Here is a 27792-nt window from a genome sequence, read left to right as displayed (position 1 = left end):
ATCAATCATTTAAATAAAATTTTTATTTATTATACATTATATTTTCCTAAAGATTTCTATTAGTATTTTAAAAATCAATGATCTAGACTAGGAACTGCCGGTCTAGATGAAGATTAGAAGGTGACCTGGTTAATTCTCTCTGAAATTGGGAATAGGCCCTAATTTCACTATTTAGAACAAATTCCCATTTGTTAATGTGTTTTTGCTATTTAAACCATGAAACGAATATATTTCTTACGAATTGAGAAATTTCTAGATTTTTATTTTGTGACTTGATATCCCTCATCTAGATAACAATCGAGTTCGGATCCTCCCATATGATTCGGGCTTTAAAATGCACTACTCAGGTCTTCTGCTATACAAAGAGCAATTTTTTTAAACCATATTAGTGGGGTGGAACGTTCACCTACATGTGTCTGATCGTTGAACTTGCAAAAAAAAATTGTATAAATAAATAAAATAGGTAATGTAAAAAATATATAAATAAAAAAATTAAATAATTATAATCATCATCATTATAACTTTTTTCCAATTAATTGGGGTCAGCAACACGAATCATAGTCCATCATTCTACTCTATTAAAGGTCATACCTCAATAAAGCTATAAGTCCCCATATTTTTTCGGACTACTTCCAACCACTTTTTTTTGGGCCTTCTCCTTGCTCTTTTCAGTCCTTCCACATATATTCAACTTCTAGCAGGTGTTGTACTTGGTCAACGCCACACATGGCCAACCCACCTAAGTCTACACTCGCTCTCATCTTATCATCTATTGGCGCTACATGTAAATTTTTGCTAATATATTCATTTCGAATTCTATCCATTTTTGTCTTGCCACTGATTCATCTCAACATCTTCTTCTCCGCTACACTCATTCTATAGGTATATTGTTTTTTGTCTAGCAAATATTCTGCTTTATAGAGCGAAGCTGGTCTCACAACAGTACTAAAGGACTTGCCCAAGTTGAATTGGTTAGTGTTTGACAATTTAAACTAATTCCTAAGCTCGATTCCTATCAAGGGTAAGAAGAAAAAATAAACTTTTAAAATAGTTCACAACATCAAATGAATAAAATAAATGAAATAAAAACCAAACAAGGTTCGGCTTAGGATTTAATTTCTATCCATATTAAAAATAGCTAGGCAATAAAATAATGAAGGGAGGTTTAGCAAAAAAAGAAAAAAAATAAAGAAAGAAAGCGTGCATAGCAAGGCAAAAAAAAAGGGGAAAAGTTTGAAAAGTTTATAGAAAGCCTAAGCTCTAAACAATCAAATTAGAGCATACTCAAAAAATTTATTATAAGAAGTTGTTTTGATGGTCAAATACACTCAAATTGACAATCTCGACATCAAGATGCATGGACATGAGAAAAAACATAGATTTCAAGTGAAAATAGTGCATCTTGTACCACATTTTAAGATCGTCAATTTTCAAGTGTTCATAGATCTGCTCGCTATATAGTAATTTTTAAGCTTTAAATTTTATAATTAAAGATAAAAATATATTTTAAAGCGGCTACATAGATTTCCAATATTGAAACCAATGGTTTAAAAAACGGATCGGTGACCCGGATCAGGCTCCCAAAAAACCTATCCGGATCGAGAATCGGGTGAATCGGTCAGAATAAAGCTTAAAAAAAATCCGAAAAAATTATTAAAATTCATTATAAATATTGTTTTTTAGGAATTCAATAAGAAATGAGAGTACTCCATTAAGAATTTTCATGTTTTTGAATGAATATGTGAATATTGATATGTTTTTTCCCTGCATGAACCGCCATACAGCATTTAATTTATATCACACAAAAGGATAAACATAGAATTATAATGGAATAAGTATATCAATATACATGGACTACAATAAAGCATAAAATTAGTAACATATGATCTAAAAAAAAAATGATAGACGACGTTATTGTTCTTCTTGGTCACGCTGGTGCCATTGATTGAATTCGTTTAACAATTGATTGATTCGATCTAAAAACGAATCATCGATATTAGCAGGCGTCTAACTATTCCCAAACCCCTGAGTGTTAGTGTTTTGTTGTGTTCTCAATCTAAAATCCCCGAAGATTGTCCATCCTTCATGCTCACCTGCACTGTCGTGCTCATCCCTACACTGTTGCTGTTGGGACTCGATATGTGAATAATATAGCTCGGATAGGGTGGCTTCAGAATCATCATTTCTCATTTTCTCTTTGAATAATATGGATTAAAAAAAAAAAAAAATAAATTTTCAAAAAAATCGATCATGGATTAAAAAAAAAAAATCACAAATTTTCAAAAAATTCTATCATGGATTACAAAAAAAAATTCGATCATGGATTAAAAAAAAAAAATCACAAATTTTCAAAAAATTCAATCATGGATTACAAAAAATTCGATCATCGATTACATAAAATTCGATCATGGATTACATAAAAATTGATTATGGATTACAAAAAAAAACAAACAAAAAAAAACAAAAAATTCGATAGTGGATTACAAAAAAAGAAAAAAACAATTCGATCATGGATTACAAAAAATTTAATCATGGATTACAAAAAACTCTATCATGGGTTACAAAAAAAGCAAAAAACAAAAAATTCGATCATGGATTACAAAAAAAAAAACAAACATTTCGATCATGGATTACAAAAAAAAAACAAACATTTCGATCATGGATTACAAAACATTCGATCATGGATTACAAAAAATTCTATCATGGGTTACAAAAAAAAAACAAAAAACAGATCATGGATTACAAGAAAAAAAAACAAAAATTTCGATCATGGATTACAAAAAATTCGAACATGGATTAAAAAAATTCTATTATGGGTTACAAAAAAAAACAAAAAAACAAAAAATTCGATCATGGATTACAAAAAAATCAATTAAGTATTACAAAAAAATCTTTCATGGATTACAAAAAAAAAAAAAAAAAAAAAAAAAAAAAAAAAAAAAAAAAAAAAAAAAAAAAAAAAAAAAAAAAAAAAAAAAAAAAAAATTCGTACGTGAATCGGCGAGTCACTGTGCAGAATCTTCCGGTTCTCTCTAGAACCGGACGATTCCCACTTTCTTCACCGATTCGATCCGTCCATGGTGATTCTCGAGTCGAACCGGGCGGCTTTTTTTTAAACACTGATTGAAACCATATATCTCGATACTATTTGAAGGGGAGCTGTAATTTGATTGTTTAGGGCCTCGGCTCTATACAAACCGCACCCAAAAATATGCATGTAATTTCCAAACTTATTCTTGATTGAAGGCGTCGCCGTTGAGCTCACAATAACATGCTTTTTGGTTCTCTTCTTCTTAAGTTGAGACCAAGCAGTCTAAGCTTGCCCTACGTCACTGCTGCTCCTCTGTTTCTTCGCTGCGTCACCATTGCGGCCATGGGAGAGAGCTCCGAGCTTTCTTCTGCTTCTAAATGCAATAATCTTTCTCATAAGAAAGATGAGGCCTATCTTCAAGCTGTTATCCAGAAGCGTATCTCTCTGTTTGAGAAGATCAAAGCAGAGCAGCTAGCGCATCGGCAAGCAATTGGAGGAGAGAAAATCAAGTAATAATGCCATCTCTCTCTTTCTTTCTAATGGAATTAACTGTTTTTTTTTTGAGTCGGGTCTGCAACTCCCTTTTTTTGATGAAAGTTAGGTGGTTTTTCATTTGGGCTGTGCTTGAATTTATCTCTCTGTATTTATTTCTCTATCTCTCTCTATTTTATCGAAGACATTGTCTCTTTGAGTTGGGGTGTCGTCGAATCCTTTTTTTATATGTAATGATGGTGGTTATTGAATTGGAGTGTGCGTCAAACTCGTTTTGTTGATGAAATCACCCACTGTCCTTTTTTTTTTTTTGAGTGGGTAAGTCTCAAACTCCCTTTTTAATGAAATATCAGTGGTTTTTGAATTGGGGTGCGTTCAAATGGGTGCACTGCAACTCCTTGTTGCATTGGTTTCTGAACTGGGTTATCCTTAAATGTGTTTGCTTCAATGTTTCTTAGTTGTTCTTGATAACTTGAGACTTTTGTTGATATCCTGTCGTGCTGTAATCCAATGTTTTCGAAATTGGGGTGTTTGCAAATGCAATACATGCCTTTTTTTTTTCTCATGACCAAGTTACTTCATTGTGCAATTTTTTTTTATTATTTTAGATTTATGATGGTTACTATTATGTATTGAGTATTACTTTGTCTGGCCTTTCTTTTACATTCATATGAAGACTGCATTTCTTTTTGTAAAAATTGATTTGAGAGGAATTGCGTTCATGATGATTGTGAATTTTTTCTGGTGTGACGATGCACTATGGGCAGCTGTTCATGCTTTTTATTTGCCTTCATAATTTAAGTTCCAATGGTTTTTTTTTCTTTCAAACATTTAGATGTTTATTTAAAGCTTTGGTGGTCTTTTAAGGTGTTTCTTTCTCTGTATCCTTGATTTATGCTATTAAAAGAAGGAAATTTATGGTCACTCTTCGTTTACTTTGTAGGATCACATTGCCTGGTGGTAAGGTCAAGGAGGGAAAGAAATTGATAACATCACCGATGGACATAGCAAAGGAAATATCCAAAAGTCTAGCGGGGAATGCTTTGATTTCCCAGGTTTGTTTCTATTTCATCCGTATCAAAGGATATTATGCTGGTAAGACTAGGACATTTGTAGGAACACTTCCTGCTTATATCTTTGGATTGTTCAGGTTTGGCCTAGGTACATAACAATTTTCACATAAATTAACATAAAATTGATATCTAGGATAACTTATTTCTCAAGCATGGGTTGCTTCCAGTTTAGGTACCCAAAAACTTGTTTATGAACCCCTCTTGAGGCGTATGCCTGAAGGAGTTCTTCAAGGTGTGCTACACATTACAGGAATTAAGATTGACCTTTATTTTTGAGTTATTGTGGGCCTGAATCTGATCATAAGGTGCATGGTTTATTCATTTCAACTGGCATTTCTCTCGCTTGAGGCATAGTCTTCTAACGTAATATTATCTCTCCTCCAGAATTGCTAGCTAGTTATCCAATAACCTGGCCCCTTGAAAGTTTCATTTAACATGGTCATTGGATAGTGTCAGGAATCTCATCAATAGATATATGATTCTCTGCTGAATCAATCACTTTACCAACTAATGGATGATAGTTGGGGAAGCACTTTCACCTCCCCACATGGTTCAAAATAGATAGACTTAACAAATAAATTTCTAGATGGTTCTGACTCTCAACTTATTCTATCCACCCAATGCATCTTTTTACATGCATGTTGAAGCACATGTTAACATCAATGAACAATGGCCAACGCATCAATCTCCACATCCATAAGGGGCTGCTTATGGAAGTAGTCTTTGATTACTAAATCAGGTTTATGGGCAAGGGGCTACCTGAAGAAAGTAATCGATAAATGCATCACAAGGCAGTCTCTACCCTGTGTCCATTGTTTATTATAATCCTCAAACTTCACATGGTATTATTAGTTAGGTATCCAATGGCTTTCCCAAAAACTGAAACAGTAGCCATTCCCTTCAATTTTCTGTGCAGCACATCTGTCCCATATTGTAGATATTTCCTAATTATCACCTACCACCAAAGAATCAGTTCTTCTATGCCACCCTTCACAAACATGCTTTATTAACCAACTTAATATCTTGAATGTCCCTATCATCATTACATGAAAACGCCATTCCTGATCTCATTATTCTGACTACACATTGTCTTGGGGATTCTGAACAAGAATAATAGATGAGAATGTTAGCTGAGGTGGATTTCATGATACACATATGTCCACTTTGTGGTAAAATTTGCTATCTCTGTAAACTTTACAGGCACTTGGTCTACATTTGTTTCTGCGATGCTCCAGAACGAAGGGAAAGACTTAAAAGTCATTAGAGGCACATCATTATTACTTGTGAACCTTTCCATAACCCAAATTACAGTCTTTTCTCTTTCACACTGTACCCTTTTCTTTTTTTCTTATTGCTATCTCGAAATTCAATTTTTCTTTGATGTCTTTTCAAAGCATGCAAGTAGAAATTCTAAAGCTGGAGTTTGTTCAATAGATTCTTCAAATGGCTGTATTGTTACCAAATTGGCTTTTGAAAATTCAACATGGCATCCCCAGGATTTTCTCTTTTAATCTCCATCCCTGAAGCAAAACCCCAACCTAAGAATCATGCTAACTTGCTTAGGGATCTTGTCATAGCAGTAAACACAAATGGAGACTATAGTTTCTCATTGTTGGGGTCCCTAGAGCTTTAAAAAGCCTCCTTTTGTCTGCCATTCTTTGTGGGAAAAAAGAGTAGCCATTGAAATGGATGTTGTTATCCACATGATTCATCTGTTAGATTTCACCAAAACTTTATTTGAGGAAATGTTAACTTACATGGTGACGGTTATACCCCTTCTTGAAATTTATTGATAAACTATTCTTGGATATTTAGTTTTGTGCCTTTCTGTCTTCTGTTCTTCATGGGACAAAAAGGTAGTCATTGAAATGCATGTCTGAATCCACATGATTCATCTCTTGGATCACACCAGAACTCTCTTCGAAGAAATTCTAACATACATGTTCATATCCCTTTAATATTTGGAGTAGACTTGCTTTGAATATTTAACAGTAGACTTGCTTTGAATATTTGGAGTTGTGCCTGGAGTTGATCTCATGAGCCACCTGAGCTACTTTTAAAATTTTACTATTTTAGCAAAGTCCTTGTAGGTTGGGTCTATGATGAAATGCTTGATCTTGTTAATTTTCTGGATGGGACTCTGGCAATGATTTTGCATAGATGCTGACCGAGTTTATGGATCTAAAACAATGTTTTTTATTTTTTTGAAGCTGTTAACAGATCATGGGTCTAAAAACAATGTTACCCTGACATTTTATTTGACTCACCATGGTATTGTGGACACATGACACTTTGGCACCTAAAGAGATTGTTTGATTTTAGATTCAATTCAGCATAATTTTAATTATTAACAACAATATATTCATACATCTTAGATTATCTTAACATTTATTATACATTATTTGTCTCACGATCCTAGATTTTAAGGTTTCTTGGATGTTCATGGTGCTATTCATTGGGGATATGAATTGTTCTCTTATTGTAAATTTGTGAGAGAAGTAAAACTTCCTCCAGTATAATTTGAGAATTTAAGGACCCCTTTTCCTTGAATAGTACCATGAGGAGTTAATTATGTCAGTTGGGTTGGATGCTTGGAAATGGTTGGAGTCTTGATGTCATGAGGCAGTGGAAAATTTTAAGGGCAGTAGATAGAGCTGCTGCATCAGCCATGGGTGTCCTTCTACTCAATAGACGTCTCCTTGTATGTCCGTGTTGGACATGGATGAATTAGAGCTTTCAAAGAGGAAAATGGACTGAATGGTGCTAATTGGAGATGGTCCTCGAAATTATATCATTGAGGCTGTCAATGGAGTCTGGGTTCTTTGTTTCATCTTGATTGGATAATGAAGCCTTCCTAGGGAAATGATTAGTAACAAATATTGATCTATTATGGGGTTCCTTTAATTAGATCATTGTTTCGAAAAGCAGACCGCTCAGTGCATGGGCGGCCGCCGAGGCGGATCTGGGGGCCTGGGCGCATCGCCCAGGCCTAGGCGCCTATAAAAAGCGGAGGTTCCTGGGCACCCACTTAGGCGCCCTGGAAACCACCTAGGCACCCGCCCAGCACCCAAACCTGGGTGGCCGCCAAGGTACAATGCCCCCCCCAGAGGTGGAAAAAGGTTTCGGTGGGGGCTATTTTTGTCTATTTTTTTTATACTAAGGGGCCAAAAATGGGGGGTTTAGGTTCATTTGAAACCAAAAACTGATTAGAGCATATTTTAGAGAGAGAAAGGCCCCAAAAAACTAGTTTTTGGTATTTCTTTAGGATCGAAGGGTTTCTTAAAGTTATGTAAAATTGATCAAAACATCATCCATTGATATTGGGTTCAATTTTTGATGTTTTATGAATCTATTGGGGTTTTTTTTAGAAGATTTTGATTCCTTAGAAGCATCTATAAGGTGGAAGTTTGGAGACTCAGCAATCAAAAAGTAAGTGGTTTTTTTTATTGCTTATATAAGTATTATTTTGAGATGCCTTCTTCGGGATCTAATAGGAGTGGTGATCTCGGTTGGAAATATGGCTACAACCCATATCTTAATGATAAAAATTGCATAAGATGCAAGTTTTGTGAGAAGGATACAAAAGGGGGCATCAACCAGTTCAAGAAACATCTTGTCGGTTTTAGGGGGGATGTTGCACCATGTAAAAAGACTCCTGATGCTGTTAAAGAGAATAACCAATTTTTTGAGTATGGTAAAAATGAAAAAAGATTGAAAGATTTTCCTCCATATCATAGATTAGGTCTGGGGTTCGGGTCAATTATGATGATCATGATAGTGATTAGGATGGGATTGGGGAGGGATGTCAAGAGCTAGAACAATCCATTATTAGGGGGAAGGGAAAGGGAGTTATAATTACTTCTGGTTCTGAGAGTAAGAAGCCTCGGGTTAGAGGCCCTATAGATAGTTTTTTGCCTCGGCCTGACCCTGAGGTTGTAGGAGAGAAAACAAAGAAGCAAACCACCATTGCAAATGGAATGAAGAAGGAATAGAGAGATAGAGCTGCTTATTATGTTGCTACATGGTTTTATGAGGCGGGCATTCCTTTTATTACCGCTCGCTTAAGCAGCGTCTATGCCACGGTAGAGCCAATTGGTCAATTTGGGCCTGGGATGGAACCCCCAACCCCATATGAGCTTTCAGAGCCTCTTTTGAAAAAATGGTCAATGTCACGAAGGAAGCTGTAGAAGTTACGAAGGATGCATGGGCTCAGTATGGGGTTTCTATTATGACTGATGCTTGGAGTGATAGGAAGAAAATAAATTAGATGAATTTGCTTGTGAATTATCCTTTAGGGACTATTTTTTTGAGGTCTATTGATGCTTCTGATCATATTCATGATGCCTATTACATATTCCAAGTTATAGAGAAGGGAATCAAGGAGGTTGGGGAGCATCTTGTTGTACAGGTTGTCACAATGCTGCTTCTAATGTTGATGCAGCTAATTTCTTTCGCTTAGCTTATCCTAGAATCTTTTGGACATCATGTGCAACACATTGTATAAACCTCATGCTTGAGGCTCTTGGCAGTTTAATCGAGATTTCAGGTGCAATGAAGAAGGCAAAGTCAGTTACAAATTTCATTTATAGCCACCATCTCACCCTCAGTATGATGCGTAGATTTACAAAGAAGAAAGAGATTGTGAGTCCTGGGGTCCTGAGATTTGCGACCTGGTACTTATGCCTAGATAGCATACATTCGAGGAGAATGCAGTTGAGGCAGATAATTTACCTCGAATGATATACACACAAATGACCCAATTATGACTGAATTTGATAAGTGGGTAGATGTGCTAGTCCTTGATCTTGATATCCAGGATATTATATGTGCTGATGAGCTGATGAATTACAAGTGCTCATTAAAGTCTTTTGGCAGTCCAATGGCAATGAGGCAAAGGACTAAAATTGATCTAGGTAATAATAATATTCTTAAGTTCATCAAGTTCAAGTAATCAAGTTTCACTTTAATAATTCTATTATTTATTTATGATTTTATTCTATATCTTTGCAGCCAATTGGTGGAGCCAACATGGGCTCAATTCTCCAAATTTACAAAAGTTGGCCATTCGGATCTTAAACCTAACTACTACTTCCTCATCTGGTTATGAGCGCAATTGGAGTACTTTTGAAGGGGTAAGGCCGTAAGGGTAATTTGTATAATTGTATTAATAATACATGAACCATAGATTTTAATTAGTTTCATTTGATTTTGTTAGATTCATACAAAGAGAGGGAACATGCTTGAATCAAAGAGGCTCAATGACCTAGTTTATGTCAAGTATAATCGATTCTTAAGGGACAGGTTTGTTAATAGAGATAAGAGAGACCCCATTAGATAAAAAAATATAGACAATGCTATGAAGTGCTTAGTTGATGATGATGAGGTCGAGGGGCATGAAGGATTGACATGGGACATGATCATGAATGCTTCAGGGACATTAGCTGACCCTCCTACGGCCACTAGATCTTCTACACAGAGGACGAGGTTGGAGGAAGAGGAGGAAGAAGAGGCAAATTCAGAAGAGATGGAGGTCGACCAATATGTCGAGGAGGGTGACAACTCCGATGGCGATGAATATGATGCAAGTGCAGTTGACCCTATTTCTGATGATGAATGATGAATGTTGAATAATGATTAAACTTTGAACATTGATTGAACTATTGAAGATTCTTATGAGTTTTTCTTGTTCTTGTTTTTCTTGGTTGTGTATTGTGGTTTTGTGGATAGTGGATTTGTAGTTCCACTAGTTTGATTTGGTAACTTTGGTTTGATAATTTGGTTGTTAAATTTTAAGTTTTAATTGGATATGGACCGACTTATGGTTATGCTTATGGAGTGTGTGTCAATGTGTAGTATACTTTGAATTCTGATATGCTCTAAATACCTAATTCTTTTATTTTATACAATATTTAACTGTAGAATCCTTTTTGGATTCAACTGGCCGCCCAGGTTCTGGGCGTCTGCCTAGGCGCTGTGCGGCCTGGACCCCCCAGACCGCGTAGGACCCGCTTAGCATTTTATGAAACTATGAATTGGATTAAATGCAATATTATTTGTGGTTATTTAAGAGCAAGCACATGGGTAATGTTAGTAATTTGACAAGAATGGAAGCTCATGATGTTGGAAAGGTTGAACATGACGGACGGTGGCACTTGAACTATCGGCATAAAAGCCCCAGTGGATGGAATTCTTGAAGCTGAGAACATTCAAGTTCTAATGGGCCGGAGGTTCAAATTCAAACCATCCCATTTTGATTATTTGGGGCTTCGTGGCACCATTCCATCTGAAATACACGCACACATGCACAGATCTTTGAAATCATGGTCTTTTGAAATGGTCGTGGAAAACCCATGGCCTTAGAAATTTGGGGTAACAAATTCATGCATGGAAAAAACTGGATTCTTTGGGAAGTCTTGCTTAGGGATCTTCCCACTGTTGTTGGAGAAAAGGTGCAATGACCTAAACTCCATAGGGAGGAAGTAGTTGGGATATTTGATATGTTAGTGTTTTGATGTTTGTGTGCCATTCAAGTCCTTACTCACTCCATTAATGTATTCAAAATGATACTTATGCGAAGGGAACTAGGATGCCATAAATTTTGGGGTGCAATGTGGGAGACCTTGTGCACTGCTTAAGGCCATTTATCAATTGAGCGTCTTATATGAGATGAGGGCAACTTTTATATGCCTCATGTTTGGAAGTATTTGTGAAACTCTACTGGAGGCTTGGGAAAGGTATCGAATTTCATTGAAAACACATGCCATGGGTTAGGCGTTGGCCAATAATATAAATGTCTATTTTGCCTTGTACATTCTCGTTGGTGTTAGAAAGTTAGTTATTTTTTCTTGTGTTTTTTTTTTTGGGTAAATATTGAAAAAGTTAGTTATTTCTTCTTGTGTTGATCCATGCTCAATGCACAATTGAAAAATTGTTTATAAAAAGAAAAAAACTAACCAATTGGGTTGTGTTACGTGATCAGGTGCAGTCCAAATGAGGGCAAGCTTGATAAGCCTAATGCTTCGAAGTATGTGTTAAGCCCTAGTAGAGGTTTGGAAAAGGTTGTCATTGGAAGATAATTGGCATGTGTTATGGGTTAGCAAATCCAGGGGGAGATATAATCGTCTATTTTGCCTTATTCTTTCTCCTTGGTGTTAGTTTGTATTTCTATTTACTCAATCCACAATTATCAAACAATCGATTATTTTCTTATTGAAAAAGAAATAAAGGATAATTGGCTATCCGTGTGATGAGTAGATGGCCAAAGAGGACGATGCCTGGAAACCTCAACCAAGTGTCATGTCTCATAATATGCCTACCTTGGCATGTTCGTTGGACGTGACACATTGCTTCATAATTGTAGGCTAAAGTTAGTTTTTTCATGGCTATGTGTTCTGGATCAAATACCCATGGGCCGGAGCATCACTAGTTGCCAGTGTGCCAAGTAAAGTAGCTTTGATACTACATTCTATGAAACTTTAGCAAAGGAGAGGGAGGACAAGAGAAGAAAGAGAAATGAGAGTGGCATGGAAGTCAAGGTGGTTGGGACTTCCACTCAATTGATTTGGAGACCCATATACTTTAACATACATAAATGTTTGGGTTTATAGCAATTTACTGTTATATCCTTAGTCCAAAGGAAATTACAATGAGGAACAATACACAAATATTGGGCATAAGAATAGTGAATACTGCATACAAGGATAAAACATATAATAGTGCTAGTACACACATGATCCTCCACCACTAAAAGGACATAGACAGGTGTTTTGGGTTTAACGTAGCTTGGTATGGTTAGTCACTTAGTTGAGGGAACAAACTGACTTGGGGAATTGGACATAAGCATTCTGTATTTCGTGTGCAAATCAATCCTCAAAAGGAGCCTCTGAAATTTGTTTTGATTTTCAAGGGTTGCTCAGTGAAGCCAAAATTATTTACAGTTTTTTTTCCTCTTGTTAGCAAATAAGGTATTCTGTTGATTAACCAAATGATGATGTTGATTAGCCAAACCTTTTATTAACAAAAAGGTGGTGATGTATTATGTATGCTCTTTTAATGTAGGGTCCGTTTTATTGTGGCCATGGTTGCACCAAAACCCCATGCTACCCTTTCCCTCAAAACCCATTTATGGATTAAGGACCCAAAACCTCTCCTAAACACTTGCAAATTCATTTCTTCCCCTAGAAACTAGATTTGAAGTTCCTAAAATGCTGCAATCTGATGTATCTAGGGTCCATTCAAATGGAGGGTCCAGATTAGATGCTGAGAGAGCAGTGAAGACGGACAATTTTTATGGCTTTATATTCATTTCTCCAGATCCATGATAGTGGAGGTCGAAAGGAACTATCTGCAGTTTTTGCTCCTTTGATGTTTTTCTTTTTTTGGGTGTGTTGGGGTGGGGGTACTGTTTATTACTGTACTTTTTCCATTTCTTTGTACCTTAAGTGGACGCGATACACTGGTTTTGACCCACATTGTTTGGGCTTTCTCAGCACATTGTGGTGGTTGTTTCAGAATGTGATTAACACAGAAGAATTTTACATACATTGTCGTAATACTCACCTGTGACTATACAATTGGTTGAGACTTAAATATGTTTTATCATGCTATTCCATCCCTTAATTGGCCCTTCTAAATCCCTTAAATTGTTCCTAGTACTCCTTAAGGAGGACATAAGTTGAAGCATATTGTGCCATGCCCTTCTCAAATTACTTTTGTGTCGCTTCTAAAGTTTTGAAGGATAAAGGGGATGCTAAACTTCCAAAATGGGGATGCACGGTCTTTTAGTGTCGATCAACCATCTCTGCTGTATCATATACAGCCAGAAAGAAAGATAATTAACTGTTGGTATATGTTGTTCCTTAAAATTTGACGATAGCTATAGGAAATAAAATTCAACTCCACTTTTCGTACTTCCATGCAACCTAAGCTCTATGCCTAAGATGCCTAAGATGCTTTCTAATGTCTTCAACTTTCCTGAGTGAGAAAAATGGTACCTGGGGGTTATATTCCTCTGCCAACATGCAGGATTGTGAATTTGTCAAGTTCATGCTATTAATTATCGTGACTTTGGATGATTTTCAGTCTTTTGTACTTATTTATGTCACTCTTAACACTCTGATTCGCCTATTAAAAATATTGCGGGCTTACTTCCTTATATAATTCCCCATGTTCATGTCCTGCTTTATTCAAACTTGTTTTTATGATAGTTGAGTGAGCTATTTTTTTCATTTTGTAATTTAAAATATGGATTCAGTCCTTTTAAGGCCTCACATAAATTTTTTATCTTTTATCATGGTTGGATGTAGGTAAATGGTACTCTATGGGACATGTCAAGACCTCTAGAGGAAGACTGTGAACTAAAGTTGTACACTTTTGACTCCCATGAAGGGCGTGATACCTTTTGGCATTCTAGTGCCCACATTCTTGGACAGGTGCAGTTTTTGACCTCTGGAATTTTTCTGTTGTATAGTTTCTAAGGTTAGTAAGTTTGTGGCATTCTAGACATTGTATATCCCAATGAACGAAAATTCGGCTGCCTTGCCGCCTAGGCGACCTGGCTGAGAAACCACCTAGGCATAGCCTAGGCGGTGGGGTCTGGGCGGGCATGCCTAAGGAAGGCGCTTAGGCGGTCAAGGTGGGCGCCTAGGTGGGCTCAAGGCTGGTGCCTAGGCGGTTTGGGCATCCACCTAGTGCCATCCCTTTAAAAAAAAATAAAAAAGAAAAGAAATTACAAATCCACCCAAACAAAAATAAGGCCTGGTATTGCCCTTCTCTCTCTCTCTCTCTATCTCTTTCTCGGGTCCATGTGCTCTCTCTACATATGAGAAGAAGAAGAAGATGGACTCCAAGTATTCGATGCACGACCTCTCTCTCTCTCACTACACACACAAACATACATATGGACCCATATACTCTCACTTTACATGTAAGAAGAAGATGGCCTTCAAGTGTTTGATGCGAGGTCCCTCTATTGCACATACTCTCTCTCTCTCTCTCTCTCGATATATCCTCCAAGTGTTCAAAACTTCTCTCTCATAAATATAGATCCAAAAGAAAAAAAGAAAAGAAAAGAAAGAGGATGATCTTTAAGAATTTCATACGAGATCTCATGCACACACACATACGTGCGTGTGCACATGCACACACAAAACACGTACACGCACACGCACACATTCATAAAATACGCACACAAAAAACATATGCCCCCCACCCCAACCGCTACTCTTAGGGCTGCCTTTGTGTTTGGCAGGCCGCCTTGGCACCTAGGTGGCCAACACCCTTGGCCTCCTCTACCTTTTTGAACATTGGTATACCCGACAATTCATGGCTTTCTAGTAGTTAGAATTTATTTGAATATATCAGATTAGGTATCAGTGACTTTTACATTGGTGCTATCTTGGATTGTTTATATAGGATTGCTTATATAATATGTTTATATTAGAACTCCTTCTGAAGTTGATGATTGTAATGGTTTTCTGTTTAAATGCAGTCCCTTGAAATGGAGTATGGATGCAAATTATGCATTGGACCTTGTACAACCAGGGGAGAGGTAGCATTTGACTTTATCTATTTGTTCTTATCTCTAAATGAATACACTGGTAAACATACTATCTTTGATCCTAAGCTGTTTTTTATAAGACAATGCACCTTGGCTATCTACCTGTGGCATGGATGGATCTTTTCTTTTTCCCGCTAACTGTTGATACTAACGAATTCTCATAAATTGGTCATTTTATTTTGGGAAATTTACATAGCCCCTTCCCATATGAAAAACACACTCTATTTAAACTTGACATCTGTTTCTCCAACTTTTTCTTTTCCTTATATTGAACCGCTTAAATACGTATCTTGGATAAAAATTCTTTTCTGGACCAAACATATTTCCTGTTTATTAACCATTTACTCTCTCTCTCTCTTTCTCTCTCTCTCTCTCTCTCTCTCAAGGAGTATCCAGTCCATCGATAAGTGCATAAGAATAACTAATAACCCAGACTGCCTGACTTTCTCTCTGAAAATCGGACCAGTGCCTCTCTCTCTCTCTCTCTCTCTCTCATTAATAACCCAGACTGACATTCTCTACACCCTTCAGAACTTCAGAATACAAATGCCTCATCTCTCTCTCTCTGGATTGGACATGGTCCCTTACTCCAAATCTTCCCCAAAAGGAGAATATCCATCTCCAAACCTCCCCTGATTTGGCATTTTCCCCTGTGCCTCTATTTTCTCCCCCTCTTCATGGGAGGCTGTGTCTCTCTAGAAAATCCCATCATCACCTGAAAAGCCCACCTTTTCTGACAACCCCAATGTTACTCTCTCTCTCTGCTTTGCCATGGCTTATGCTGGTCTCTCTCTCTCTGGCCCTATAAGCTCTTTCTTTAGTCTTCCATGACTTCTTGTGTGCAATCCAATGGGCCATTCTCTTTTTAATGCATCTCCACTCTCTTTTTGATGCCCCTTCAAGAAATTCAGAAAGCACTGGTTGATTTCTGGTCTTACACTTTATATTTAGGGTTTTTAGACCCTTTTGGCCATTCCAATTGCCACATTCTTAGTAATTTCCAGCACATTGATGGTCCTGAAACTCGTTAAATTCCAGCTCTCACTGAAAAAATCAGCCTTCAGACGAGAATTTTGGCAAGATGGTTTTTGCTAAGTTGTTTTAAAGGAAATTTACCAAAATACAGTTAAAAATTTCAGCTATTTAACATTTTACCATTTATGAAAAGGCACCTAAAATATCAACTATTGTAATTCGTGATTACCGCCTTTCATTGGCTTTTTGAAATTTAATCATAAGAAACAAGGTCTTAGATGCATTTCGTTAAATTTCCCTTGTTCTAATGGTTAGTTGTGTGGCTGTTTGTTTTTCAGTAGGAAATCTTTTGGGTTTCCTCTAAATTTTACTTCTGTGGATGAGCTTTCAGAGTTCTTATAATTTTGTTTGTTTGGTTGTTAATTCAATTATTTCCACGATTTCTTCAGTTAAGAGAACTCGTAATATATCTAGACTTGAGAGAGAGAGAGAGAGAGAGAGAGAGAGAGAGAGAGAGAGAGAGAGAGAGAGAGAGAGAGAAGGTCATGGTGTTACTATCTCCGATGTCCCAGAAAGAGGTCCTGGACTCCATTCCCACCAAGGTCTCAAGTGAGCTTTCTTAATAGAGAGAGAGCTCTGAAATAATGTTGGAATGTATAGGGAAAATGAAAAGTTTTGGGACAGGATGTGGGATTGAGATTTTTCTTGACGCCTTTTGTTTTGGAAGTTTGTGTTATGTAACTTTCCTTCTTTTCTGAGAGTTTGCATTTACATGATTTTCTTTAGGAGGAAAGCCTTTAGTGGAGGCGTTGTTTTGGTTTCTAGTACCATCTCTATAGGATCTCGTCGAGACCTTTTCTTTGTTTCTTGCATATTATTTGCAATATTCATATTTATATAAATTCGTCACTTGTTGGTTGAGCAAGACGGGATATATTGCAATTAGCTGAGATGATGTAAGTCAATGCATTTTGCAGGGGTTTTACTATGATGCCTTTTACAATGACTTGACCTTGAATGAGGAGCATTTTGGACATATTCAATCCCAGGCAAAAAAGGCTGTTGATGTAAGATGTTAGCTTTTTGACACAGCAAGTGCATTTCGCATCTGATTTACTTTGTGATATTTATTTTGCTACACCTATTGTTTATGTTTTTCTGATTGGTGTAACATTTTTTTGGATACCACAACATGTACTACGTTCTTTCTCTTGTTTCTTCTGGGAACTGCTTGAATATCTAATTGATCTCAATGATGATATTAGATGAACTTTTTCTTTGTTTATCTGGTATTGGATTTTGGGCTTCTTTTTTGGTAACCATCACTGCCATGTTTTAAGGTCTCATTTTCCTTTTTTGGATAATTAGCACTGTACCAATGGTTCTCTATTTTTGTCTATGCTTTTAGGCAGACTGCAACAATGTGTAAGGGACTTACTGTATCCAAAAGGTTTACAAAATCAGTAATATAAACTGTACAGAAATTTCTTAAGAAAGAGGATTGGATATAGGATGGGTAATGAGGATGTCTGGTTATCTGGTCTCTACCACTTCTTTTCTGGGCATCAGCTGATGGTTTTCTTTTCTATGTTTGTATATAAACTTAACCTGGAGTTTGAAGCACATATCTATGATCAGATCAAAAAGGTGTTTTAGCCTCCAAGGGCAAGGGTTGGAAGTGGGAATCCTTGGTCCTTCTGAATCGCCTTCTATGAGCAGGTTAGAACCCCAGTTTCTCCCAAACACTTGCAGTTGGATGAGCAGGGCATGTATATTTGCTAAGGTCGAATCAGCAATGCCCATAGGTCCTGAAAATGTAAGGAGAATCCAAAAGGATGTCTAAAGATCCACCAACCCCAGCTGGACCTGGTGCCCTTAGAGCTGACATCAAAGTGAACTTTGATGACACCTCAATTTTTGGCTAGCCATCTAGAAGATTTAGGAGTTGGATTAGGTTTGGACCATATGATTGGTTAGCCACGTCTACCACCTATAAAGCTTGGAATTCTTTGCTGCAGAATGCCCACGATATAAACATAGCTTTGATTGGGTCAATCATGGTGTTCATTTGTAACTGGGAGCTTTAAATGCTCTTTGGCCACTCCAAGCGTACTGACCATGGAATGGCTAGAACAGTCAGTCTCCATATTAATTAACATGAAGTTAGGAAGAGGGGGGACAGCAAACATCTAAGAAGACTATCCAGGACCTAGGGGTCACCGACTGCCATTTGAAGAGTTCCAGGAAGCAAGACCATATTTTGGAGGCAAGTTGACAATGTAGCAATAAGTGGTTGACTGTTTCTCCAGTTTACCTGCACAAATTTAGCTGGTTTGTCAGTGGTTTACATTTATTTCTTTACATGGTTGAGGGTGATGGTTTTGTTGGAAACAGCAAGTGAAGTCCTATGGCTGTGGATTGCAATTTGTGTCGATAAGGGTTCTATAGGGGAAAAAAGGAAAAAAACAACAGAGATTTAGCCTGATGTTGTGATAGAATGAAGTGGACCTTTAACTTGTCTAGCAGCGCCATTCGATCACCGACTTCATTGTCTCTCATATTTCGTCTAAAGAGCAGAATCCAAATGCATTTTTGCCCAAGTCTTCACATAGCCTAAGGCATTTCCTGCTACAGGGCAATGAATGGAACTTTTTCCTGCTGTATTGCTATCTCTCCTTTTTTCACCCATTTTATCCTGGATCTCTGGTGGTAGAATATATCTTCCTGCTTTAGAGAGGACTCCCCCCCCCCCACAACAATCTCCTCACAAATCCTACCCTCTCCATTTCCGATTCTCCTCACCCTTTCCCTTGTTGTTCTAGTCTCTTTGACTGCTGTGAAATTTTCCGGGTGCTGGAAACCACTTTGCTTGTTCTATACCAATTTCTTCCGTATGACAACCTGTGAATCCTCTGAATAAGGCTCGTGAACTTTTGAGATATTCCTAGGAGCAGAAAGTTGCTCCTGATCACACATAGCCGTGGCCCAGATTTTGTTGAAAAGGGGTCATTCTGTGCATCGGTCAATGTGCACCAGATATTATGACTGTAACAAGGAGAGGGATATGTGTGCTGGAGATGATTTTGGTTCTACTGTTTCCACAATTTTGCATAGTTCCCAATTGCAATTTGACAAAGGTGCTCCAGTTCAATCTACCTTGATGATGCTACCACAAATGTTTTCTATGAATATCCATAATTCCACCTGTACAAGGGGATTCCATGGGCTTGAACCCAAATCTTCTCTGTGGGGTCTGCCCACCATTGAAGGGAACCAAGGTTTGAGGTTGAGTATGACTCCCTTGAATCTGAAAGCATTTGATGTAAGTAATCTTTGCTCTCCAGAGTTAGCAAGTCACAGATGATTTCTAGGTTCTGGTTGCCCACACAATGATGCAACTGATGTCGTGTTTGGGAGGACTCATATCAGTGCCAAGCGCAACGTTGATATTTTTTGAAGATAATATTCTTACCTATGGTAATGGTGTGTAGGCCATTTAGTAAGGTTGCATTAATTTGTGGCTGTTGGTTCAATAGATATGGATGGTTCTTGGCTGCATAGGGGTTGGGGTTTCGGTATGTACTTGAGTGGGCTGTATGCCATTCTTCTGAAACTGTTTCTGGTGTGTGGGCGGGGTGGGATGGCATGGGTTCTTAGGGTTTTATCAGGTCTTTACTGACTTTATGGTTGGGGAGCTCATGACGAGAGGAGGTTGAAGTAGATGCGTGTAATAGGTGTTGAGACTAGGTGGCACTCGAAGGCTATGTGCTTCCTTGTATTGGGTATATGGAGCTCTTCTTGCGTTGCCTAGGCGTGAATCGCCATGGAACTATTAAAAAGCATATTCCTCTGGTTCACAGTGAATTTCATGGGTCAGAAAATTTGCTTTCTTATTTTTACATTTTGTAAATATGTTCCTAAGGAACTTGTCTAGGTATCCTTCCTGTGTCTTTTCAGTTTCATTTACAAATTTCTTCTTGAATATCCTCATAGTCAATATCACTTATCACAGGTTCCACAAACTGCTTGCTGTTGATAGCTCACTATTGGGAGCTATTCCAATCGCCAGATCTTGACGGTGGAAATAGATTTGTGGGGCAGAAAGTTGAGGGCTAGAAAAATCCACTTTGGTGGTCCACACACACGTTGATGGGAATGTTGATGATGGAATCTAGGTTTGTAATTTTATCGTCATGGTCTCCATCTCTCATGACCTGTAGCATTTTCTGGGCTATCAATGGCTGTGGGTGAAGTTGAGATTCAGATTCCAGTGCCATTCAGCCCTTCTATGTGACTCCGTCATGCCAGGCTTGGGTCTACGAATTGTTCTTATTTTAAAAGCAAAACGGCAATTGAGTTTCTATGTAGAGAAAATTTAGCACAGGGAAAATTTAGGTTTCACTTGTGATACTGGTTCCAAAGATCAAGAATTAACTGGTTGAAAGCGGGTGACCATAACACCGCCTTTTTTTCATTGGATAGTTAATTGTCGCAGAAGAGACAGTACTATCTCAATGATCAAATACAACAACCGCTACTTAACTCAACCAGAAGAAATTGAGCAGGCAATCATAGAGTTCTTTTAGACTCTATACACAGCTCCATCTGGCCCCAAACCGAGAATGTCATCCCTTGACTTGTTAACCTCATCGATGATCAAGCTGTTTGGCTAGAGCGACCCTTCACAGAAGAAGAAATTATAGAAGCTATCGATGCTCTTGCCAAAGACAAAGCCCCTGGTCCTGACGACTTCCCAATTGCACCTTTTAAGGCTTTCTGGGATACTTTCCATCTTGACTTTATCAATTTCTTCGAGGAATTTTTCCTCTGGGGAACTCTCCACAAAGCTATTAATGCCACTTTTCTAGCCCTAATTCCCAAAGTTGAAGGGGCCGAGGAAATCAAGGATTTCCGTCCATTCAGTTTGCTCAACTCCCCCGACAAAATTCTGGCAAAAGTCCTGGCTTCTAGGATTCAACAGGTCCTCCCTTCCATCATCTCTTCATCTCAAACTGCCTTTATCGAAGACAGACAGATCCTAGATGGGGCCTTAGTGGCTCACGAGTGCATCCACTCCAGGCACTTGGCCAAAAAACCAGGTCTTATATTCAAAATAGATTGAGAAAAAGCCTATGACCATGTTGATTGGTCAATTATGGAGGAGTCTATGGCAAGGATGGGTTTCTGGGATCGTTGGAGGAAGTGGATGAGTGGGTGCTACTCCCATTCACACTTTTCCATCCTCATTAACAGAACCCGAAAAGGTTTCTTCCTGTCCTCGAGCGGTCTCCGTCAGGGAGACCCCCTCTCCCCCTTCCTGTTTGCCATCGCTGCGAAAGTGTTCAGTTGTTCTATTTCCCGGCTCTATCAAGCAGGACTCCTCTCTGGCTTCAGGAGCAGTTGACACGGCCTAACAGTGTCCCATCTACAATATGCAGATGATACCCTGGTGTTCCTAGATACCTCTCGAAGCGAAGTTGACACCCTCAACCTCTTCCTAAAATGCTTTCAAACAGCAACAGGGATTAAAGTCAACATGGAAAAATCTAAAATGATGGGAGTAGCTCTATCAAATGCAGCTGTCAGAGCGATCATTCGAAATTGGGAATGTAAAGTGGAGGATCTCCCTAGTATCTATCTCGGCCTTCCACCAGGACTGGGGAAACCCAAGAAGAGACAATGGTCTCAAGTCCTAGATAAGGTAGATAGACGTCTGACAGGGTGGAAAGGTAGATACCTCTCAATGGCAGGGAGAACGACAATGTAAAAGCCACCCTATCAAACTCTCCAGTTTACCTCATGTCTCTCTTCCATATGTCAGCCCAAGTGGCAAACCTGCCTAGAACAACTCATGAGGAATTTCCTATGGTCGGGGCAGGCTGAAAAGACAAAATTTCATCTTGTAGCTTGGGACAACATTTGTCTACCTAAACATAAAAGAGGTTTAGGAATCCGGGTACTTCGAAAACACAACCTGGCACTCCTAGGGAAATGGTGGTGGCGTCCAGCCACCCAGCCTTTCTTTCTTTGGGCTCAGGTCTTACGGAATAAGTATAGGATACCCGAAGGAGCTTGGGTGCCAGAAAGGAGTCAGTTGCATAATGCCTCAGGAGCATGGAAATCTTTTCCTCGGCTCTATCTCAGTTCGAAAGATTAATAAGATTTCACCTTAGAGAAGGTTTTAGAGTGAGATTCTGGTCAGATTTATGGCTAGGACCCTTCCCTCTACGAGAAGTGTTCCCTACCCTCTACACACTTGCTTTAACCAAAGAATCTTCTGTTGCTGATGAAATGGTTTTGTCAGTAGACCAAAGAGTTTGGAACCCATCTTTCTAAAGGAACCTAACAGAAGAGGAAACCAATCACTTTTAGTTGCTCACGACAGCTCTACACTCTCGCTTCATTCCTACTCGAGGAAGAGATGCTATAGTATGGACTCTAGCTCCCTCTGGTATCTTCTCTGCAGTCTCATTCTATAAAAGCTTAACTCAGCCCCCCACTCTTCTGAGGAATCCCACTGCGGTACAATCGAAAGTTGGGTCAACCATCGCCCCACTTAAGGTTCAAACTTTCAACTGGCTTGCCTGCTCCCAAAGAGCTCTCACAGTGGACCACCTCCAAAAGAGAGGGATCCCGATCCCCAATAGATGTGCTTTGTGCCTGTGAAAGGAGGAAAGCATCTGGTCTTCAAGCCTTTCCTTTCACTTTCGACATCCTAATCCTATGAATGTATCTATGACCTACGCCCTCATTTGTACCACCAATTTCTTCTACTGCAATGTTCCCATTGTGTTCATCATTTAATAATTTTTTAAAATAAACTTTCCACCTTTCGTTGACCACGTCATCTTTCACCAAGACCCTTTGATCCTCACTCTTAATGCATATAATATGATTTAGATCCCTACACTTTTTCTCTCTTATGTTTGCTAATTTGAAGACATCTTTTTTACCTTCTCTTGTTATGTCTAATCAGCATAAATCGCCACAATGGCTCAAAAACAATCCCATGTTACACTTAGTAGAGTTTTTATAAGATCTAATTACTTGTTGAGGCCACCGGGCAGATATAGAAAAGGAGTTTGATTAATTGGTTATATCAATCCCAAGATTGGATAGGCTTTATCATCCACAAACAGATCATTTTTTCTTCAAACTTAGAAACATGAATTCCATAGCGTGCAAGGACAAAATCTTCCCACTACTTGCGAAAAGGAAAACTTACCCGCTAGGGTTGACTAGGTAAAAAATGTGTTAGTTTCTCATGTACAAAAATGGGGCTTATAGAGACTGCCCGATTACAAAGATTTACATGAAGCTTTCAAAAATTACAGCAGGACTGAAATTTGCCAAACTACAAAGGTGTTTATGTTATGTGCTAAAGGTCCTGAGCAAAAAAGGAGTTGGACCCGGCTTGATCTTCTACTTGGATTCTAGCTCCCTCTTTCGCGAAGAGATATGCGAACTCTTTGGACGTCCACCATATATGCTTCCGAGAGACGTTCATAGCCCTGCAAATGTGATCAATTTCGTCAAAATAGAGGTTAGGTGCCATGGTGGAGAAATAGTCCTACTTGCCCAAGAGAGAACATTTTGTGAATCTCCTTCAACTATCAAGTGTGAGCCCCAAGAGTGGTTGAAACATTTCAGGCCTTGTAGGAGGGCTAAGGCTTCTGCATGATGGGAATCCTTGAGACCGAGATGTTCAGAAAAAGTTAGGAGGATGTTGCGCTGATGGTCTCTAAAGACCCCCCCAGCCCCTGCCGGGCCAGGATTCCCAAGGGAACAACCATCAAAATTCAGCTGATGCTGCCTTCTGGTGGTGATTGCCAATTGTTGAGTCTTGATGCCAGTCGTGGTTGGTGATGGAGAATATTGTCCCATTGACAAAGGAAAAAGCTCCTTGGTATGCCCGAGAAGACCTTGTGATTAGAGGCCCAGAAAGTGACCATAGAGATTGCCTTGTGTAAGAGTGCTGAGGTATGGAGTTTTAAACCTTGAAAGATTCTAGCATTTCTCTCCACCCAGATGGTCCATATGGTTGTAGCTATGGTAGCCTTCCACAAGATTCTTCCAGCCTTCAATCAATGTGAATCTAGTTCGTAAAAGATCAAAACCTTGACTGAAGGCTGGAAGAATCTTGTGGAAGGCTACCATAGCTACAACCATGTGGACCATCTGGGTGGAAAGAAATGCTAGAATCTTTCAAGGTTTAAAACTCCATACCTCAGCACTCTTACACAAGGTAATCTCTATGGTCACTTTCTGGGCCTCTAATCACAAGGTCTTCTCGGGCATACCAAGGAGCTTTTTCCTTTGTCAATGGGAAATATTCTCCATCATCAACTGCGACTGGCATCAAGACTCAACAATTGGCAATCACCACCAGAAGGCAGCATCAGCTGAATTTTGATGGTTGTTCCCTTGGGAATCCTGGCCCGGCAGGGGCTGGGGGGGTCTTTAGAGACCATCAGCCCAACATCCTCCTAACTTTTTTTGAGCATCTCGGTCTCAAGGATTCCCATCATGCAGAAGCCTTGGCCCTCCTACAAGGCCTGAAATGTTTCAACCACTCTTGGGGCTCACACTTGATAGTTGAATGAAATTCACAAAATGTTCTCTCTTGGGCAAGTAGGACTATTTCTCCACCATGGCACCTAACCTCTATTTTTGACGAAATTGATCACATTTGCAGGGCTATGAACGTCTCTTGGAAGCATATATGGTGGACGTCCAAAGAGTTCGCAAATCTCTTCGCGAAAGAGGGAGCTAGAATCCAAGTAGAAGATCAAGCCGGGTCCGACTCCTTTTTTGCTCAGGACCATTAGCACATAACATAAACACCGTTGTAGTTTGGCAAATTTCAGTCCTGCTGTAATTTTTGAAAGCTTCATGTAAATCTTTTTAATCGGGCAGTCTCTATAAGCCCCATTTTTGTACATGAGAAACTAACACATTTTTTACCTAGTCCACCCTAGCGGGTGAGTTTTCCTTTTCGCAAGTAGTGGGAAGATTTTGTCCTTGCACGCTATGGAATTCATGTTTCTAAGTTTGAAGGAAAAATGATCTGTTTGTGGATGATAAAGCCCATCCAATCTTGGGATTGATATAACCAATTAATCAAACTCCTTTTCTGTATCTGCCCGGTGGCCTCAACAAGTAATTAGATCTTATAAAAACTCTACTAAGTGTAACATGGGATTGTTTTTGAGCCATTGTGGTGATTTATGCTGATTAGACATAACAAGAGAAGGTAAAAAAGATGTCTTCAAATTGGCAAAAAAAAGAGAGAAAAAGTGTAGGGATCTAAATCATATTAAATGCATTAAGAGTGAGGATCAAAGGGTCTTGGTGAAAGATGACGTGGTCAACGAAAGGTGGAAAGTTTATTTTAAAAAATTATTAAATGATGAACACAATGGAAACATTACAGTGGAAGAAATTGGTGGTACAAATGAGGGCGTAGGTCATAGATACATTCATAGGATTAGGATGTCGAAAGTGAAAGGAAAGGCTTGAAGACCAGATGGTATATCAAAGATTAGCATTGAGCTTGTACCTCTTTGTCTTAGTTGTGGACGACTTAACTAAGCACGTACAGGATGAGGTACCATGGTGCATGTTGTTCGCAGATGACATAATTTTGATTGATGAGACCCGAAATGGCGTCAACACAAAGTTAGAATTTTGGAGGGATGCTCTAGAATCCAAAGGTTATGAAATTAATCAGACTAAGACAGAGTATGTGGAATGCAAGTTTAGTAATAATAGTAGCAGATACGAGGAAGTAGTTGAGATTGACGGCCAGGAACTACAAAAATGACCGTACTTTCGATATCTTGGGTTGATAATATAGGAAAATGGGAGATTGATGAAGATGTCGCACACAAAATTAGAGCTAGGTGGGCGGAGTGGCGATGTGCAACTGGAATTTTATGTGATTGCCGCATACTAATGAGGCTGAAGGGCAAGTTCTATAGGACAATTGTGAGACCAGCTTTGGTCTATGGGGTTGAATGTTGGGCGGACACAAAACAATATACCCGTAGAATGAGTATAGTGGAGATGAGGATGTTGAGATGGATGAGTGGCAAGACAAGAAGCGATAGAATTCAAAGTGAATCAATTTAGGAGAATTTAGGTGTGGCACCAATAGGCAATGAGATAAGAGAGAGTAGACTTAGGTGGGTTGGCCATGTGTGGCGCCGACCAAGCACAACACCTGTTACGAGTTGTGAGTTAGTTCAAGTGGAAGGACTTAGAATGGCAAGGGGTAGGCCCAAAAGGACGTGGTTGGAAGTAGTTCGGAAAGATATGGGTTTATATGGTCTCACTGAGGATATGACCTTTAATAGAGCAGAATGGCGGACCGGGATTCGTATAGTCGGCTCCAATTAATTGGGAAAAGGCTATGATGATGATGAGGATACTGGGACTTGGAATGAAGCACCACATGCTCCACTTATTTGATATTTGGGTACTATACGTGACTTTGGTGTTGCTGGGCATATGTATTTATGTGTTGATTTGTGAAGCATTGAACCTTTCGCAAAAAGGAAATATGCACAATCCGTTGTTGGGCCTTTTAATGGCATCAGAAATTTTAATGGCATCACAATTTCTGACATATAGTCTTTCTTCAATCTCTTTGCCATTCTCTAGATGGTTAGAGATTGTTGATGGGGTTCCCTCTTTGTCTTATTGATTTGTTAAAGACAAGCTAATGGTACATTAGAAATTGAGGCTAGTTTGGGGATGCAAGATTGAACTTTTAGATTATGTTTAGGGTGAGTATGTTGTGCGTATGTGGTTTGTATCTTGGGATTGAGCTGACAATTGAGATTCATCTCTGTTTTTCATTTGACATTGATGTGTTACTGAGCCATGGTGTCATTTTTCTTTTATGGTGTGCTTATTGGCTTAAGTAACAGCAGAAGATGATTTTTTGTGCTAGTAATATTCAGCCATATATATATATATATATATATATATATGAGCCTCGTAGGCTTGTTGTCAAAGGTAAGATTAGGTTGCTTTCTAATTGGGTCTTCAGCAACTAAGATCCATGTTCTTTTTTTTTTTTTTGGCTTGAATGATATGACTAAAATCCTTGTTATTACAGGAAAAACAACCATTTGAGCGGATAGAAGTATCAAGGCAGCAGGCTCTAGAGATGTTCACAGAAAATGGCTTCAAGGCAAGACGTGCTTTCTGTAGAAAATAACATGAAGTGAATGGGTTTGTTGTATTATTAGTTGTAATTCAATAATTGATGTCCCTATCATGGGTCACAACTTTCCAAGTACTTTTTATTTCAGGTCACTCCTGAATGTTAAAGTTTTAAATTGCAGGATTTTTGTCAAGTAGAAATTAATAATTCAAGGATAAGGGGTTTGCATTACCAGTTGTTTCATTGTCAAATAGGATGTCATGCTGGTGTTTTTAAGCTCCATATCAATATGGTTATTCATTTTGTGCTTTGCTATAAACTTCCTGTGCAGATTGAGATCATAAATGAACTTCCTGAGGATAAAACCATTACGGTCTACCGGTGTGGGCCCTTAGTTGATCTTTGTCGGGGACCACACATTCCAAATACATCTTTTGTGAAAGCTTTTACCTGTTTAAAGGTAAAGATTCATGAGGAGCATTGAGATTTCTTC

The 27792-nt window shown here is 38.6% G+C and overlaps 1 protein-coding gene and 1 long non-coding RNA gene across 2 annotated transcripts in view; both read left to right on the top strand.

Moving 5' to 3' along the window:
• Positions 1-3248: 3248 nt before the first annotated feature.
• The window catches only part of LOC18427561 (Threonyl-tRNA synthetase), a 65418-nt gene continuing 40874 nt past the window's right edge, over positions 3249-27792 (top strand). Inside the window, exons 1-7 of the mRNA XM_006836610.4 lie at positions 3249-3540; positions 4467-4578; positions 13902-14027; positions 15086-15145; positions 17107-17196; positions 27252-27326; positions 27631-27759. Of these exons, the coding sequence (XP_006836673.3) occupies positions 3272-3540; positions 4467-4578; positions 13902-14027; positions 15086-15145; positions 17107-17196; positions 27252-27326; positions 27631-27759 (861 nt within the window). The 5' untranslated portion in view covers positions 3249-3271. The remainder of the gene's footprint in view (positions 3541-4466; positions 4579-13901; positions 14028-15085; positions 15146-17106; positions 17197-27251; positions 27327-27630; positions 27760-27792) is intronic.
• Positions 9650-10109, top strand: LOC148780203 (uncharacterized). Its single transcript, XR_016042974.1, has 3 exons — positions 9650-9728; positions 9812-9897; positions 10029-10109. It is a non-coding gene; the product is annotated as an uncharacterized LOC148780203 (long non-coding RNA).

This window comes from Amborella trichopoda, chromosome 10 (assembly GCF_054954075.1).
Source record: "Amborella trichopoda isolate Santa Cruz 75 chromosome 10, AtrichopodaSantaCruz75HAP2 v2.0, whole genome shotgun sequence".
In the NCBI taxonomy this organism is placed as follows: Eukaryota; Viridiplantae; Streptophyta; class Magnoliopsida; order Amborellales; family Amborellaceae; genus Amborella; species Amborella trichopoda.
This window is presented reverse-complemented; position numbering and strand designations above follow the sequence as displayed.